General features: G+C 38.1%; 1 protein-coding gene across 4 annotated transcripts in view; it reads left to right on the top strand.

Moving 5' to 3' along the window:
• PHTF1 (putative homeodomain transcription factor 1) overlaps positions 1-18,330 on the top strand; it is a 32,071-nt gene that overhangs the window by 1,056 nt on the left and 12,685 nt on the right. For 2 of the 4 annotated variants that reach the window (XM_080568967.1, XM_080568968.1), the window contains exons 2-6: positions 3,363-4,033; positions 9,084-9,221; positions 9,660-9,802; positions 10,668-10,835; positions 11,788-11,896. In XM_080568967.1, coding sequence (XP_080425093.1) covers positions 3,363-4,033; positions 9,084-9,221; positions 9,660-9,802; positions 10,668-10,835; positions 11,788-11,896 — 1,229 coding nt within the window. Of the gene's footprint in view, positions 1-3,362; positions 4,034-9,083; positions 9,222-9,659; positions 9,803-10,667; positions 10,836-11,787; positions 11,897-13,322; positions 18,322-18,330 lie in introns of those variants that run through there. The other 2 variants (XM_080568970.1, XM_080568969.1) reach the window with 2 other exon arrangements.

Genomic DNA, 18,330 nt, shown 5'->3' on the forward strand with positions numbered 1-18,330 from the left:
TCTTCGGACAGGAGCCTGGATTTAAGGTCCCTCTCTCTCTCAGTACAGTACAGGGTAAGCATTTCACAGAAAGCCTCTTGGTATGAGCACACAACGCGATCAGAAGCAATAAAGTTAATATGTTGTGAATTATGCTCCAGGAGTATACATGAAGGTTTTGTGCCAAAGAAACCTAAAACGTATGTTACAAAGGTTAGGTCTGTAGTGTAAACTTGCTAGTGCTGTCTGAAGAATGGGCAAAGCTGTTGTGGAGATGGAGATAGAAGTTGCTTTGTTGATAAAGACTAAGTGATCATGCAAAAGCGCACTTCTCACTGTTGTTCAGTGCTGCTAAACCACTGTCTTTGAATAATAGCTTTAAAAGCTATTAGAATGTAATTTTCAAATTTTAGCTTGATGAGTGTTGATAAAAGCTAAAGCAGTGCGAGGAGCATGCCGTCTTAGCCTGGGAATGCTTCTGCGTGTCAGTTCTGGGCCAATAACCAAATAAGACCTTCTTTAATGAAGGCTTAAACAGTAATTAAAATTACCGTCTGAATTCCAGATTTGCAAAGGAAAGCTGTTTGCTAACAAAGTCTAAAGCTCTTCATTATATGTCCTAGACTGCATATATAGTGGGTTTGGGGAGGGGGCTATTTTTTTTCCTTTCACTATTTTTTTCCATGCTTAATTAAGCTGCCTGTTTCTTGCTTATGTTATTCTTGTCTTTGGCCACAGGTGACAATAAACATCTCCAGTGTTTTTGCTGGTACTAGTGGTGATAATGACTAGTGCGTTCAATTACGTGATAACTTCAGACTAGCTGAGTTATTGGCAGTGCTGTTATTCTACCTCACTGTGGGAACCCGTAGTCTGCTGATGAGGTTTTTCAGTATATGAAATACTGAAGATTTTCCACTTTTTTAAAGTAAAAACTACTGTCACGACTGTTGGGCATTCACCTAATGTCACTGTCAAGCTTCCTCTGATACAGTGGTTACTTCGACTGTAATACTGGGACCCTGTTGTGTTCAGAGGATGCAGCAGTGGAAGGGGGTCTGGGTGGCTTTTATCCTGAAAATGGACCAGTGTTTGATGGATGTTCCAAAATACAGGGTGCTAAGCGTATCCCTGTTATTAGGGAATATCTTCAAACAGGAAGACGTTCTGAATTAGAACTTGTGCATATTTGATTTTTTTAAAAATGTATCTATAATTAGAAACCTTTAAGACACCTTTAATATCTAAAAATTAACTAAGAAACACCTGCAAGGAAGTGTTCCCAGCAGCCCTGTGGTCACTTGAAACTCTTTTGTAGTTTCAGCTTGGACTTGGACTCTCCGGACACATCAGGTCTAAGATCACGTCTGCTTGTTGCAGCTAGCAAAGCAGTATCTATACTTTGTAGCTCAGTGACTGAGTAAGCTTGTGCAAGCTTGACTTCTGAGACTTCCAGAGAAGCTTATTCAAAGAACTGTACCAGTTGTTTTGGTGTCTCAGCTGAAACTTCCTTCTCAAGGTTTCCATGGTTGTAATGAAAAATAAGGGCACTTGCTGTCTGTACGAGCTAAGGCATAACAGCAGTGCTGTGGAAAACTTGTATTTCAGGTCCTAGAACAATTGTATGAAGTTAGCATTAAGCAATCGACTATTTCTTTGCTTCGTGAGTAATTCTGTTCATTACACCAGGCTGTTGTGAAGGTCAGCCATCTCAAGTAAAGAGCACCCAGACCAAATTATTAATGATACAGTTAAACACTGTGGTTAAACTAAATAACTTGAAGCTGCATGTGTTTATTACAGCTTTTCCTCATAGATCAGTGTCATACAATTTTTTCTCTAGCTTCAAGTTACAGCAAGAGAATAAAGATGGAATAGAAACTTTATTGCTTTGTGGGCAAAGAAAGGAAATTGTTAGCACAAGATTTTGTGCTATGGGAAACTGGTGAAAGCTTAGGTATTGCATGTTCTAGTCAGCTATTACCATCAGCAGCGGGTTGTTCTGATCCCCATAATGGTCTTGGCAGTATGGCACTTAGTTATCAGATTAAAACTTTGACAATTGAGCTTTTTAGCAGCTGAGCATCAGCTTACTATCTCTGTCACTTCCTACATTATTTGAATTATTTCTTAACACTAAAAGATAAGCAATTAAGCTACTACATTTTGCTTGACAGAACTGATTCTTTACACTTGTTGCCTGAACCTTTTCAGTCTTTTAACTTGGAAAAACTAAAAAAAAAAAAAAAACTTAAAAAAAAAACCCAAGAACTAAGAAAAAACTACACATTTTTTAGCCCTGAGTTAACTAGATAGTTAACTGTAGAACAGGCTAGGACAAGGTGGCTGAAAATATGGATGTGATATTTTGATACTTGTGTTCTGATACAGGCCAGTATGTGGTCTCTCTGTGGATGTATGGGGCCTTTCAGCAAGCTGTTAACTGAGGACTGAATACCTTGGGATAGTTCTTGAAGAACTGCAAAGTCTATTGGCAGTTTAGCAGAGCAGACTTAAAAACACATCTAATCACTAGTATATCTAATAGGCTTCTGCAGTCAGAATAACCTCTTTTTGCCATGTACTTTGCTTTCTGCCATGCCTTGTGCAGCCTGGTAACTGTCAAACTAAGCGGGTTGTGAGAGTAGTGCTGCCAGTGAAAATCCTTTTTTGGGCATTGTCAGACAAAAGATTATGTATTAATGCACAGCACAATTTTATGATGAAACTAGATACCAACTGTGTTACAGATAGCTTTATATTGTACTTTATCTGAAGTGTCAGCTGGATATGAAACTTAATTTTGTTTAGCAATAGTGTCTTGGAAATATCAGTTCTAAACTTCAATAAGAAAGATCAGTAGCAAAAGATTTTTTTTGCCAGAAAGTTAACTGCTCTAAGTTTCTGTTTCTTCTAAATGTTAATAACGTTTGTACATCTTTGGCTGCATTCTCGTTTGCTTCTATATTTTGTATCCAAAATCAGGGAGGTATTCTGCAAGGAAAGTCTAAATGTTATGCATAGTTGTTTATCCTCTTCCCATTCACTGCCTTAAATGTCAGAAGTTAATGATGCATCTTAATTTAGATGCTCTGAAATAAGCATTCCTTTTAAAGGTATTCTAATAAAGTTGTTACAAATTAAAATATTTCCAAAATATTAAACTTGAATTTGGGAGTCTTCCTTAATTCAAAGCTTCCTTGCATAACAGAGGTGTACTGCATGTTTTTATTCTATAATTGTCTTGTAAGCCAAAAGACAAGGTGTTACCATTGGTCAGTCTTTGTGGGAACAGATAGCTTTAGGAAATGAGGGCTTCATTCATTTTGAATGAATATGGTACAATTGCAGAGCTCTAATCTCCTCTCTGTTCTTGCTGCCAGAAACTCAAGACGAAAATGGCAAAACCCAGCGAGCTGACAGTCTTATTATGAAGAAGATAAAGAAAAAAAAGAAAAAGAAACACCGGGAAGATATGAGGGGAAAACGCCTGAAGATGTACAACAAAGAAGTGCAGACGGTGTGTGCTGGACTCACTCGCATTGACAAAGAGACTTTGTCTCAAGGACATTGTGATAACTTAGAAATAAACAAGGAATCCTTCAGGTATCTTAAGGATGAGCAGCTCTGCAGACTGAATTTGGGTATGCAGGAATATCGAGTGCCCCAGGGAGTACAAACGCCATTTGTGACACACCAGGAGCATTCTGTTCGCAGCAGCTTCTTGAAAACTGGCACTAAATTTAGTAACTTCATTCACGAAGAACATCAGTCTAATGGTGGCGCTCTGGTCCTTCATGCTTACATGGATGAACTCTCATTTTTGTCTCCAGTGGAGATGGAGAGATTTGCGGAAGAGTTTCTTGCTTTGTCATTCAGCGAAAATGATAAAAATGCAGCTTACTATGCTTTAGCAATAGTACATGGAGCAGCTGCTTATTTACCAGACTTCCTGGATTACTTTGCTTTTAACTTTCCTAACACTCCAGTGAAAATGGAAATTTTGGGCAAGAAGGACATTGAAACAACAACTATTTCAAATTTTCACTCTCAGGTAAGAACTGCCTTAAAGGCATGCAAGTTGCGTAACACCTGGATTTGAGTAATTTCATTAATACAGAGTGGGGATGGCCTAAAATAGATGAGGCACAATTTTTTCCTTAGCAGGTGAAAAAGATGGTGTTGGGACTTCTACTGTGCTTGTTTCTGCTCAGAGTTCTCTTGTGTGCACAGTGTATCACATTTCAGATACCGCTAACCCTGACCTGTAGACAGATCTCTACTGGTCTTGCAAGGTACTGATTTATTTTCTGAGCTGGGAAGAACACTGATGCTGTTCAAACAATAGGCAAGTCTGTATTAAGAGTTGATTACTTTGCTTTTTCCTTCAATAGATCTTTTTTGGTTTGCAATCTTAGTATTTACAGTGACAGTGCCTTTCAGGTTTCAGTATGTCATGCACAATAGATGAGGGTTTTTTAACATCAGTAGCTGATGCAGGGTGTTACTTGGTACTTGCTTTCCAATTTCAGAGAGATGAGTGGAATGGTTTCTAATTTTCATTGAAAAAGATTTTCACTTTACTATGAACATCAAGGTAGTGTATAGGCTTAAACTACCTTAAAATCTGTAGAAGTAAAACCTTTTCATCACTGGTTTAGGGGAGAGAAACTTAGCTCTGAAAGCTAGTCACAAGAGTCAAGTTCTCAAACTATCTCATGCAACTTAACTGGATGCAACAATAGTAACAGCTAACTTTAAGACTCCCTTATGAAAACCCTTTACATTTGACTCCTGTCATGGAGCTTGGAAAAGTCTTGAATATGCAGCAATGTTACAGTTGAGATAAGTTTGTAACAAGTGGAATTAAAATCTTTTCTTGCTCAGTCTAGACTAAAAACAGATTCAAACTGATGCTTCTTTCTAAGCCCTTGGAAGAAGTTAAGGTCTCAAATACTGGTTCATCAGTTGGAAGGAGAAATCTGAAACTCCGCAGTCCGTTGCACTTCAGCACTGCTGGAACAGACATCCTTTAGCAACAGACTTTGAAACTGTAATACTTGTGGTGGGCTGTCTGGATCTCTCTGAGGATTACCAAATAGTTGTAAGCTAGATTTGCGTTGGAAAAGCAGTTACTGCCTTACCGAGTTACTGTATGGTAATATGCAGAGTCTTTTAATACTTTCCAGCACTTAGCATAGTAACCATTAAATTAGTAATTGTACTACTTAGTTTATGAACTTCTTTGACAATTGATAGCTGTGTAGCACTTACTTTAGAACAGATTCTACTTCATGGGTTAAGTAATTCCTTGATCTGACAGCTGCATCAAAGTGCTTATTACTCCAAGATCAGCTCAATGTATGAGCATACAAACAGCTGCTATCAGCAAAGAGCACTTCTACGTAATACACATCTCTGCATGTGCTATACAGATGTGAGACTTGTCTACAAGCTAGGTTTCAAAGTCTTCTGTATTAGTTACTTATACTGTGTTCTTTGATGTCATGATTACATTCTAATTTACTTTGAGTATATGTGATGGTCCCCTAAAATAGCTAAGTGGTGCCAACTGGATATTTAACAATAATACTTTTTCCTGGTGAATGTCTTGGTCTTGTGAACATGAATAGCCTGTACTATAAATATATGTGAGGAATGCATGGTAATGAGTAAGAGGCTTCCCTGGGTTACAGAGTATGCTGGTATTTCAATTCTATTTTAAGTACTCTCTAAACTTGAGTCATGACACTAGGTTCAGTTAGGTTGAAATGCCTCTCTAAACCCAGCTTTGGCATGTCTGGTTAATCTTCCCTGGCTGAAGTATGTTAGTGTGGTTCACACACTGAACAAGCATATATGGAAATAGTTGTCACACTTTTAAGACAAATGAAACATGAGTCTTTAGAGAGTATAGGCAATGCTATAGTAGTTTAAAGATTCACTTAAATGCTTGATGGCTTCAACTATGGCAGATGCATTCTGCTGAAGCTCAAGTCTTACAAACTAGTTTATCTTTAGAGGTGGCTAAAATGCTCTGCTTAAGAGAACAGGGGGGATAAGTCAGGCTTACTGCTATTCCTTGGCAGCACTAAGGAATGACCAGTTTGTTTAAGTTACGCTTTTGGACCTTCCTGTATGAGAAAATATACAAAATAATTGTACATTATAGAATGTCATGCCTTTGCAGATTAAGCATATTACAGGAAGACTGTATGCTCTAACACTGATTTTATTGTCAGTTGAGGATGCTCAATTAAATCACCTCAATTTTAAGGTGAACCTTTGGTATGTGTGAACTTGTGTGCTGTACTGAACCATACTGTGTTGTGTCAAGAAATCAAAACTTTGATCTGCAAATTGCAAATTAACTGGAAGTTAACTTGACTGCTGGCTTGTACAACATTCAGCTGGTTTTGTACCTGTTCAGACAAAATGAGTATCAATAGGGAGTGTCTTCCATTTGAAGGAAGGTCTTGAATCTGGAAGACTTCACAAAATCTAATGGTTAGCTCATTTGCAAGGTGAATTTCTCTGTCCTCAGGGCAGTGAGAATAATGCAAACTGAATAATTAAAGCAAATCACTCCAACGTGAATTTATACCATATCATTTTTTGGTTTCTGTATATTAAAATATTTAAGATTGAATGTGCTCTGATTTTTTTTGCTTGTATTGGCTCTGGCTTACTTGTTCTAATACTTAAATGCCTGTTCTTTCAGACAGCGATGAACACATTTCTTATTATGCAAGGTCCTAGTGTAGTCCATATTGTTAAGACCACAAATACTAATACCACTGAATTGGGTTAGTGCGGCTCTGAAGGAATTGAGGAGACACAAACTACATATTTGGGAATTTTTTGACACCGTTAAACTGGTGAACTCAATCACTGATGATTGAGGGGCTTGAGATGAATACCCCAGCCTGCTGGGGACTGCAGTGAGTTGGCAGATAGTTTTTAATAACTTAAAGGAATATATACACTTGAGAATTAAAAACAGGATGTGTTTACACTGAAACTGACTAAACAGAAATCTGAGATTTCCTAAAAGTATTTTTAGTGTTTTCTTTCTAGCTCTCATTCTCTTCTATTTCTTGAAATTAAAAGTAATGTCAAAGCTCCTAGTCTTCTATTCCTTTTGAAAACACTTCTTAAAGGAAAATCTTGCATATGGTGTTTACCAATTTTGACTTTCATGACAAACACCTGTGAAGTACTAGTGAACCTCTACAAGTCACTTCAGTAGAACATAACTCAGCTCGAAATAGTCTATTTCTCATTTACTTCAATAGCAGCAGGCAGTTAAACTTAACTGGCTTAAGGACCAGGGCATTTCAGTCCTTAGTTCCCTTGCTGCTGCATAGACCCAGACTAATGCAATGTTTTTCCTATACTTTTGCTCTGAATTTCATTCTAGAAAGCTGGTGAAATCATTCCACTTCAGTGACATTAGATATGAACCTTTTCCAGTAATGTTCTAATAGGATTTGAAGTCTTAACTTTCACTGGGGGTAACAGCCCCTGAAGAGCATACCTAGTTCATAAAATCTGTATGGTCAGTACCAAAGTTAGTATATGCTGATTCAGCTTTTAGTAATAGTCTTTATGGACTTGAACTCCATTATCTAGCTGAAGCACTCCGCTTTCCTGTGAGTGACTTAGGGTGTAAAGCTCTCTATCTGCAGGTAGAGGTGATGTGGTATAGCAGTGAGCTGTGGGCTGAGGAATAAAGCTGTATGTGAAATCATCTTTGGCTCCTGCTTAGCTTTTCATTGAAGTATAAATGTGTACAATCAATACAGAACTGCCAACTGGCTATACACAAAGCTAAAGAAAGAAAACTCTGGAAGAAGGAGTGAATTGAACTCCTATAATTATGCTAAGTATCTGTGGTTGCTGCTACAGGACAAAATTGCAGCAGTAGCTTTAAGTCTTTATTAATCTATCCTAATTTAGTTTTAACAACTTTACGGAGTAGTTTACAATTGTTTTATTGGCTGAAAAACAAAGTGCAATGCTTTAGAAGTAATTACTTCATACATGTCTATAAATGGAGTTACAGAAGGTATCATGCGTTCTATAAATGGCTATAAAATGCAAATTTACCTGTAGTGCTCTCCCCTATGCACCTGTCCCACCATTTTAGTCATGGAGCTGGGCTGCGACTTTTCACCACTAGAACCATGTGATGAATATAGGGAGGCTGCTGAAGGGTGATGGAAGGTTGGAGTTCAGATGAATTTGAGAATACAGACTAATTATTGCAGAATTGGTGATCTTTTAAGACTGAATTGCTGCAGCATCTACATACAATGTACTCTGTGGCAATGTGGCATGTTATATATGGCTGCAGTTCATACAAAAAGCCTAGAGAAAGATGGAATCTTGCTGGTGGTTCTCCTCTGAGAATGGGAAATTGGCAAGAAAAGTATCCAGATGACCTGAGAAAGTGGGACACTCTCTGCTGCACAAATTTTGTAACAATTTTACCATTGTTACAAATGGTAATCCTAAGATTGTAGATAAACACTGAAACATACACCTGACCACTGGATTTCTAGTTAGACCTCTCAGTTCCCAAAGTTCATTGCTGTAGCAATGTTGTCAGAACCACTACCTGCAGGGGACACAGATTTTTCACTAGTCATAGGGGAAGACCTATAGGACATGACTGAAATGAAGAATGTACGTATTTCAGTAGTATACGTTTTGAAATGTAGAAGCAATACTCAGCTGTGCTAATAAATAGGCTTTTACCAGCAAGCTTAAACTGAGTTGCAAAGAAACTTTGCATGTCAATTTTCTCAAGTCAGCCTGAAAGCGCTGAATTAGTCAAATACTAACTTGCTATTATTCAACCCATAGAAGCATGTGCTATCAGTCATTTAAACAGGAGTTATTTTCCCCTGGGATACCCTACAGATATGGATGTTCTAAACAGTCTCTTTGCATATTCTTAGAGACATCTCTAATGAAATAGATGTAGGTGAATCTTGGATTTGTATGAACACTGGGCTATGGCCTAGTGCATTATATTAAAAATTAATCTCTTGAAATTTAACTAAAGCAGTGGTGGTGTTTTTTCCTTTCTGGTTACTCAGGTCAATCGAACATACTGCTGTGGAACCTACAGAGCAGGACCAATGCGGCAGATCAGTCTTGTTGGAGCAGTTGATGAAGAAGTTGGGGACTACTTTCCAGAATTTCTAGATATGTTAGAAGAATCTCCGTTTCTGAGAGTAAGCAGTAACTTGTGGTGTTTTCTTTAAAGACCTATAGATATTTAAATGATTACTAAGTTTCATATATTTCAAAGCAATTAGAAACCTTGCAAATATTTTCTCCATTGATGTGTTTATAATTGGAGCTACCAAAGATTGAGGTACGTTCTTTCCTGTGTCCAAATGAAAGATGTTGAACTAACTCGCTACAGTTTTGGAAATAATTCAAAAATCAACTGAAGTTTATTATCATATCTCATATATACAAACATACTACCTAATCATTTATCTACTTCCCTAAAAACTAAGTTTGGTAAAGGTAGCTTGCAATATATTTTACCTCTCAGAACGTCAGTTTTTATACTATTTCTTTGACAGTAGGTTCAAACTAGTTTTACCAAAAGAACACTGTTTAATATATCCATCTCATCCAGTGCTTTGTGCTCTGCTTTTTAGATGACTTTGCCCTGGGGTACTCTTTCTAGTCTCAGACTTCAGTGCAGGTCACAAAGTGATGATGGTCCCATAATGTGGGTGAGACCAGGAGAGCAGATGATCCCAACAGCTGATATGCCAAAATCACCATTCAAGCGACGCCGGTAACGCTTTTTTTCTGTATTAAAGGAAAAACATTGCAGTTATGTATGTTTTAGATTTGAGAACAAAACTGCTCTTTTATATATAATTAGTTCTTTCAGAAGGCTAATTCACAGGCTTACGCTTTACATTTTCATTTTTCTTTAAAATTTGCTCAGTGAATTAAGCCAAATATGTTATTTATGATGGTTATTTTATTTCATCACTTTTTATTGTAATATGTCCTTGATCAATGCTTCGTTAACACTGACACCTGTTTTGATTGTCCTTCAGGAGATATGTTTATTCAGCTAACTTCTGTGGAAAGAACTAATTGTGTGGGTGAAATGCTCTAAAACAGATCAGATCCTTAACACCATTAGAGTTGGATTTTAATATTAGCGCTAAAACAGTTGTGATACTGTCTTCCTTCTCAGGAAATACTATGGTACATATACATAGACTTGCTATCTTTCTCAGAAAGAGCATGCTGTAGAACTAATTTTAGGAGATTAAGAATTGGAAGCATATTTTAATCATAATTTCCAGCAGAATTTCTGGAGGTACTTCTAAATAACTAAATAACTTAATATCTTTAAAAATAGCTCTATTCTACTTGCCATTAAATTTCTGGAAGAACATTTTTAGCACAGGTGGAAAAATATATTTTTTTAGCAATTGGATTTGTTATTTTATGAAGTTTGATCTCATAACCTGAATTGTACTTAGTTGTATTTGATTCAATCTTTTATTGTCAAATACCTAGATTAAGTCAGTCTTTGATTTTGAAGCCTGCTGTATACAATACTTTAGGAGGATTTTAATACAAGCATTTATTTTCTGAGTAGTCTGCCATAATTTTTAGTATGTCTTTTAATCATGTTATAGGTCAATGAATGAAATAAAGAATCTCCAGTACCTACCTCGGACCAGTGAGCCCCGTGAGGTTCTGTTTGAAGACCGAACAAGGGCTCACGCTGATCATGTGGGTCAAGGATTTGACTGGCAGAGTACAGCTGCTGTAGGTGTTCTGAAGGCTGTGCAGTTTGGGGAATGGTAAGTGCCACTAAAATGCAACTATTACCATGGGTGTGGGCAAGTCTAAATATTTTTCTCTCTTAAGAAAAGAAAATTCATTGGAAAACGAGCCTAATTAAAGAAATTGTCTAAAGCCTGTAATGAAATAAATGCAGTCTAGAGGTGAGAAATATAGGCTATGTATCTATTATTTTCCCTCTTGTTGAGGCAGTACAGGAGTTGTAACAGCAGTCTGCAGAAAATTTTAGTGACATACAAAAAAAGCCTCAGGATACCACGCCTGCACCATCATCTGTGATTGTTCTTTTCCTGAGCAGGTATATTAGTGCAACTTTGGTAAACAGTAATCGAAGATCTCAGTGATGTAATTAACTTCATAGCTATAATGCTTTTTCATTTTGTGTACTTAAGGCATTGCTGTTGACCTTGCATAGAAACTACAGACTTGCATGGTTATTTTGGACAATTACAGTAGAATTTTGGTAGCATCATTAGCAATATTATTAGATTTTCATATAAATAAAAGCTGCCAGAACTTCCTTTACTGATTCACAGCCATTAGATGAAAAACAGCTGACTAATATTGTCCTTATTACAGTTTCAAAGTGCTGCATTGTTACATTTCTTTAATCAGAATTACTCTGTATAATCGTACAATAGAAGAATTGAGGTAAATTTTGGCTCCTAGGATGTACAGGATACTTCGGTATAGCGGCAATTTGAACCTCCTTCTCTGACATGTCAGTATAGCATTTGTCCACAAAAATCATCACTTCTGTTGTGCGTGCATCAATAAAGTAAAATGAAAAAAAAAAACAACCTACAAATAATACCTACTTTCCTGAATAACATACCTATTTATTGAGGAGTGATTAGACTTTATGTCCAGAAGAAAACTGCAGTAGTTTGTTCAATGAAGCAATTATCTATGTCAAGTTGTTTAAAAATTCCTGTAATTATCTCTTTCTAGGAGTGACCAGCCTCGTATAACCAAAGATGTGGTTTGTTTCCATGCTGAAGATTTCACTGATGTTGTGCAGAGACTTCAGCTGGACCTGCATGAACCGCCAGTGTCACAGGTATTTAATCTTTCCTACTGACAACTTGTTCTTAGTATTTTGGAGATAGCTTCTGATAGTTTTCAGGTTTGCTCTATAGTCAGCCCTTCTGTATCCCCAGTGGCTCTCAGTTCTTGCCTCCCTTAAGCAATTTTCCTTGTTTCCTTTCCACCAAGCTGGGATCTGTGCTGTGAATCACTTTGTGTTCTTCTGCCAGTCTCATCTTAGTTTTACAGTTATGATGACTGAAATAACCTGAGACCAGCAGCCCTCACAGAGCAAAATCTACTGATCTGGGATAAATGCATTACAAAAAGTATACTGTAGAGAAAAAAATATACCACTGATATGCCTCCAGTATGAAAGTAACTTTTTTGCATAAAAGATTCTGGCAGGTATTTACTTGTAGTTGAGTCCAATGGGAATTACTTCCCAGCTTCATCTCAGATACCCAGGTTTTAACTATACACTTCGGAATTCTTGATGGGTGTCTCAGGTGACTTTTCCACAAGGTCTTTCTTTTTTTAACTTGTCCTAGGGGTTGCAGTGATTGGCACCTTGCCATTGGGACTGGAATGTCAGCTTTTATACTGTATCAATGCCTTTAAACATTCATCTCGCATCTTGACATCTCACATCTCGACATAATGCTTGTGGAATGTTTCATACTTTTAAGTAATTTTTCAACAATGTGTGGATTTTCAATTGCTCCAAGTAATAATTTTGAAGATAAGAAATGGCAGGTTATCTTTCACAGAATCACAGATTTACTGAGGTTGGAAGTGACATATTAAGATCGAGTCCAGCCCCTCTGCGCAAGCAGGTTCAGATAGGGCAGGCTGCCCGGGACTGTGTGCAGTCAGGTTGGGTTGTTATCTCCTAGCACTATTTCTGGGTGGAGGTATCTCTGACTTTAATGTTACTCATTTTCCTTCTTTCTCCTTTGGGTTCGTTTGTTTGTTCTACCTCCTGTTGGTAATAAGAGGTCTATGCAGTATCTAAGTCCGGGAGCCTGCTGGGTAGGTAGCTCCCTGTACTAGCTAGTAGTAACGAACAGTGTCTAGAATGTATATGCTATAGAAATGATTTTAAATTGATTAAAAATCACGTATGCCTCTTTCTGTCTTTTTAATACCGTGATGTTGCCTTAGGATATGAAGGCATCTAAACTCAGTCCTGGCAGCCAAAATGATGCAGCCTTGTTTCAAATCTGCTGTTTTCAGCTATGACTGTAGAGTGTTTTCAGCTGTTCATCGTCCTCTCAAAGATGTACACATTAGATAAATGAGAATTGGATTTTTTTAATGTAATTTAAAAAAATGAACTTTTACCTGTTTAAATAGCTGCATTCTGATCCAGGTACAAAGTATGTTGAAAATAGGTGGATACTGAATTGTTTACCCTGAACAGAGTATACCACTAACTTTACCATCTTTCCTTCTCTCAGTGTGTTCAATGGGTGGATGAAGCCAAACTAAACCAAATGAGACGGGAAGGCATTCGCTATGCTAGAATTCAGTTATGTGACAATGACATCTACTTCATCCCTAGAAATGTCATTCATCAATTCAAAACAGTGTCAGCAGTCTGCAGCTTAGCTTGGCACATAAGACTTAAACAATATCACCCTGTGGGGGAGACTTCTCAAAGTACAGAAAGCGATTCAAACTTGAACAGTAGCGTTCCTGGGAAGACAGAGTCAGAAGGGGAATCCCAATGTGTGAGTGTAAAAATAGAGTCTGAAGAACCAGGTACAGAAATGCAGCTTACAACAGGGGTGCTTTCTTCCTCTGTTTCTTCAATATCAGGACTTGTGCAACCAGATCAGGTGGCCCAGCCCCTTCCAGGTTTTAAAGTAGAGTCTAATCAGCAACACAATCCACAGGATCATACAGGCTCTTCTGTGTGATATGTATATAATCAAACATTTTTTAACAACTTTTTAAAATTTTGATGTGAAGTTATAGTTTTATAACTGGCTTATGTTTTATTGGAGAAATCTTGCCTATAATTCTATAGAGAAAGGTGACATTCCAAAATGTCAAGCATATCTTTTTTACACAGATTATGCAAAATTCAAGTTGTATTTTAACCCCTTAGTACAACCTGTAACAGTGGTCTACCACTTCTTTCTGTTTCAGTAAAGAGATATTGAATATCTCCTCAAAATCAGAATGAAATTCCTCCAGGAACATAAAATGATTGAACTGTATTGGTCAGTGTTATTTCCCTGTTTTTACTTTATTCTTTGCCAGAAAGTGATGTTTTTGTAGAAGGCTTGCAAAGAACTTTCCCATCTCATTTTAATTGCTTAAAAAAAAGAGAAAGCACAGCACTTTTGTTGATGTTTTGTGAAATTTTTGGTATGTCTGTTGTTGACATGTTGGTTTATATGCAAGTTGGTTTATATACAAGCTCTAGAAATTGATCTGTATTTCTTACAGTTCCTACAAAGGTGATCTGTAAAATTAACTGAAGAAAGTGTCTGATCCTGTTGAAATGCAATGACTTACTGACCTAACACTTTTCATAGCACTGCTTATTACTATTTGGTATGAGGGTTTTGCTTCCAAAGTACATCTTCCCTGAACATGATTAATACTAGTGTCAAAATCAGAGAATCTATTGGTAGTCTTACGGAGGAAACTGCTATCTTTGAGCACTTTAAGGCTTTAAAATGCTAACCAACTTGGCAGCTTGTTTTGATCAGGTCGTAATATATGTCCAATGGAACCACACTTTCCCTTGTACTGATGCACTTAATATAATAGCGTTGAGTTGGTAACTGACTTACACAACAAGAATGTCCTTATTCTAGGAAGTTCTGTATTACTGTTTCACAATAAAAAGTATTATGGCATTGGACTGCTGTTTCCATGTGTAGCTTTCGGGTGCCCAGGTACTGTGGAAAAATCAGTGGCACGTGCTAAATATGTAGAGTGTCAGCTATCAACAGTTTTTGAACAATCTTTCAATATTTCTAAATGTTAACGTGTAATCTGTATTTGACTTTTCACTTACCCCATTTATTATTGCCCTTTCCAGTCATCAAAAGGAAGAGTCCTGTCCCTCTCACCCTCTCCCTTCCCCCTACCCACATTTAGAGTACAAGTTGGGTTTTGGTGTAAGTTAAGCTGTCTCCAGATAACTTTATTTGTCCTGATCCTCAGTGGGGTAGGAAAGATTTGAAACACTATGTTAGACTAGACAAAAGCAAAGATGCTGTGTTAGTTCTGGATGCATCTTTTTAATATCAATTATTACTCTTCTCTTTATAAGGGTCTCTAAAATATGTTACTCTATGATAAATCTTACTTTGTGCAATATTGTTTGTGTAGGCTTTTATATACATATTAGCACCTCAATGTAGAGGTCACTATTTTAAACTGATAGAAAAATAATCATCAGAAGATACTGCAGTGATTAGTTAGAACCTGTATTACTCCTTATGTGTATGTATGTATTGTCTTCGGTACAAAAATGAGGACTAGGAAATATTTCAATTTAAAACTAACTTACAGATTGAAGTGGTAGTGACTTGTTTAGTAATCTGTGTAAATAAGGTGTTAGAATGGAAAGCTTTTATGATAAAATGTGATTCATGCAGGGGTGTAATTTAATCTTAGCAGAAATTCTAGATGATCCAGACTGGTTCATAAATGAGCAGTCTGTTCTCTGGTGGGTTTTTTCCACTTTTTATGTTGAGAGGAATTTCATAGCTTTAAGGGTTGTGCAAAGTAAAATTCCTCACAGGCAATAGTGGTTTCGGTTCATCCTTCACATTTGAAGATTGTATTACCCAAGGGTGTTCTTTCCTTTTAAGAAGTCTGCTAGTCTTCCAAGTGCCCGTTTTCCTTCTCACATGTGCTATTCTTTGGTTGTGTCAGTAGAGGTACATAATAAGGTGGGTGTTCTTTGACAGCCAGCACTGTACAATCACTCAGGAATGGACAAATCTGCAGATACTTCAGTGATTCCACAAACATATCTTTAATGGCACAATAAACAAATTAAGAGCCCCCATACAACAAATTGTCTACTTTATATTAAAAGCTGAAATAGAATGAAGGGGGAATCAATTTGGAAGCCCTCTGTAAATTCTAATAGCATGTTTTAAATGGATAAAGGAAGAAGACCAGAGTGGCTCATGTTGCTTATAGAATTCGAGGTTTAGTGAAATCTGTGCCTATAGCCTGACATACCACAGAAACGCTCTGGCATCTCTTTGGATGGAGGGAAGTGATCCATAGTATCACGCTCTATTTACATTCAGTTCAATTACTAATGTGATATCTATCTAATATCAAATTTAAATATAGAAATGTACCTTCAAATGGCTTGAATGTTGCCGATACTGTTCTAGCATGCTTGGAAGACTGAGGAAGAGAGGAGCAAACTGCATACAATCTTTATAAAAAGCTGTTTCCTACGTAAATTATCAGCTTTGTTATGCTTTAACCAAAAGCATAGTTTACTGCTTTCAAACTCCACCTCAGATCTGGATGTGTAGTAAGGGAGAGATTGCTTATGAAGCTGGTCACCAAACTCTCTACCCATTACTTCAGAAACACTTCAATTCCACTGAAATCAATAGAGCATAGTTAGAACAATGCCTTGATGTGAAAGATGCAAACATTTTCCACAATAATATGTGGAATGTTGATTATTTTTTTAAGCTATGGCTACTTAGAAATGAAGTAATGCATTGAAACCATTTAGTGTACAAGCAAAACAAATCTCTGGTTAAGTCAAAGTAATTATTTCTGAATATATCACACTAAGTAGCTGCTTGAATTTCTCTAAGATTTCATAAAACAGCCTATATGTAGAGATAATCAAACTGGCATATTTCATGAGTTGTTTTAATAGATCTCAGGAGTACCACCAGGAGAGATGCAGAACAGTTCATAAATACCAGTGCTGCTCAGTTACTATAAACTGCCAATTCTCCATTTATATGGCTCCTGTGATGTTTGTCTAATTTCTTTTTAGCTTATGTCATCGGCAGCTATCTAGAAAAACCCTCCTCCTTTGTACTGGGGACAACTACTCATTGACCAAGTATTCTGTCCACAAAGAGTGATCAGACAGACCTCAGGCTTAGGGTTCTCTTTTAAATACAGTGCTGTTGATAAAAACAACTGTCAGGATAAAGATGAGTGGCTCAGTTGTGCAAGAAGTGAACTAGCAAAACACAGTTTAAAGATGAAGTATCAGTTATCTTCGCTTTCCTCTCTCCTTCAGACATGCTAGAAGTCGTTCTGTGCAGATACTTGACACATTCTCTTCCAGGAAGGTGGGACACTCACTGGAGTGTTCTCAGGGGATTTATAATAACCTTTTTTCATAGGTACAGATCTTGCCATACAGAAAAAGGGCTCTGTACTGTATTCTGTCAGATCTACACATTACAGTTTAGTTCCCCTGGAGGATGCTAATTGTCAGATCTTCTACCACAAACAAAAGTTAAAGTCCATCTCCTGGCATGGCCTGCCATTTTCAGGTCTGAACCACCTGAGTGATAAACTCCTGAAATCCGCATTTCCTAGGAATGCTAAGTGCTTGTAGGCGTTTGCCTGTCTAAGGGGTGCAAGAGGAGCATTTGTGTTTACTCCCAGAAATCAGCCTCTCACCCGAAGCCCCGCGTGCTGTACTTTCGTCAGTCCGGCCAGAAATCCCCCCGTTTGCCCCTGTCCTTCCCCGGGGCAGGGCGGCCCTGGGCTGCCATAGCACATGGCCTTGAGAAGGTGTCTCACGGTGGCACTCCGAATTGCGTTTAAAGGAATCCATATGCTTCTGGTTTCTTTGTACAACGTGTAAAGAGAGTTCTGTATTGCTGTTTTTGTGGTTTGATTTGGATTGGCAGCTAAGATTTTTTTTCTGTGGTTTTAATTTATCTAAGGTCTTTGCCTACAGAGGACGTGTACAATTGCCTGGAAGACTGTTTGCTTTGTGCGGCCTTAGTATATTTATTGACATTTAGCAAGTGTTTTAAAGAGGTTTTTACGACGAGTGGTGTAAGCGGATACAGCTCCACAGCCTCTGTGTGAATACTCCTCTGACGCAGTGCATTTCCTTTAGTAGCTGACTGTACAAGAGTGTCAAACTGTTAAGCTATTTCTTTGTAAAATAGTCGAGCGGAATGCATAGATTTTTTTCCTGTAAAGTATTTTTTTAATAAACAAAGTCTGATTTTGTCCCTTCCCTGCCTCGCTCCTTGTTGCGCCGCTGAGGGGGCGGGCCGGGGCCGCTCGGCGCTCCCCTCGCGCTGCCTGCCCGGGCCGGGGCGGCGCCAGGCGGCGGCAGTCGAGCACCGGGCGGGCGGCGCGCGGCGGTCTCCCGGGTAACGGCGGCATCGGCGGGAGCGGCCCGGGGCCGGGGCCGGGGCCGGGCCGCGCCCCATGGCCGCGCGCGACCGTGACGCGATCTCGTGGTACCAGAAGAAGGTGAGTGCG

This window comes from Anser brachyrhynchus (genome assembly GCF_964034855.1).
Source record: "Anser brachyrhynchus genome assembly, chromosome: 27".
In the NCBI taxonomy this organism is placed as follows: Eukaryota; Metazoa; Chordata; class Aves; order Anseriformes; family Anatidae; genus Anser; species Anser brachyrhynchus.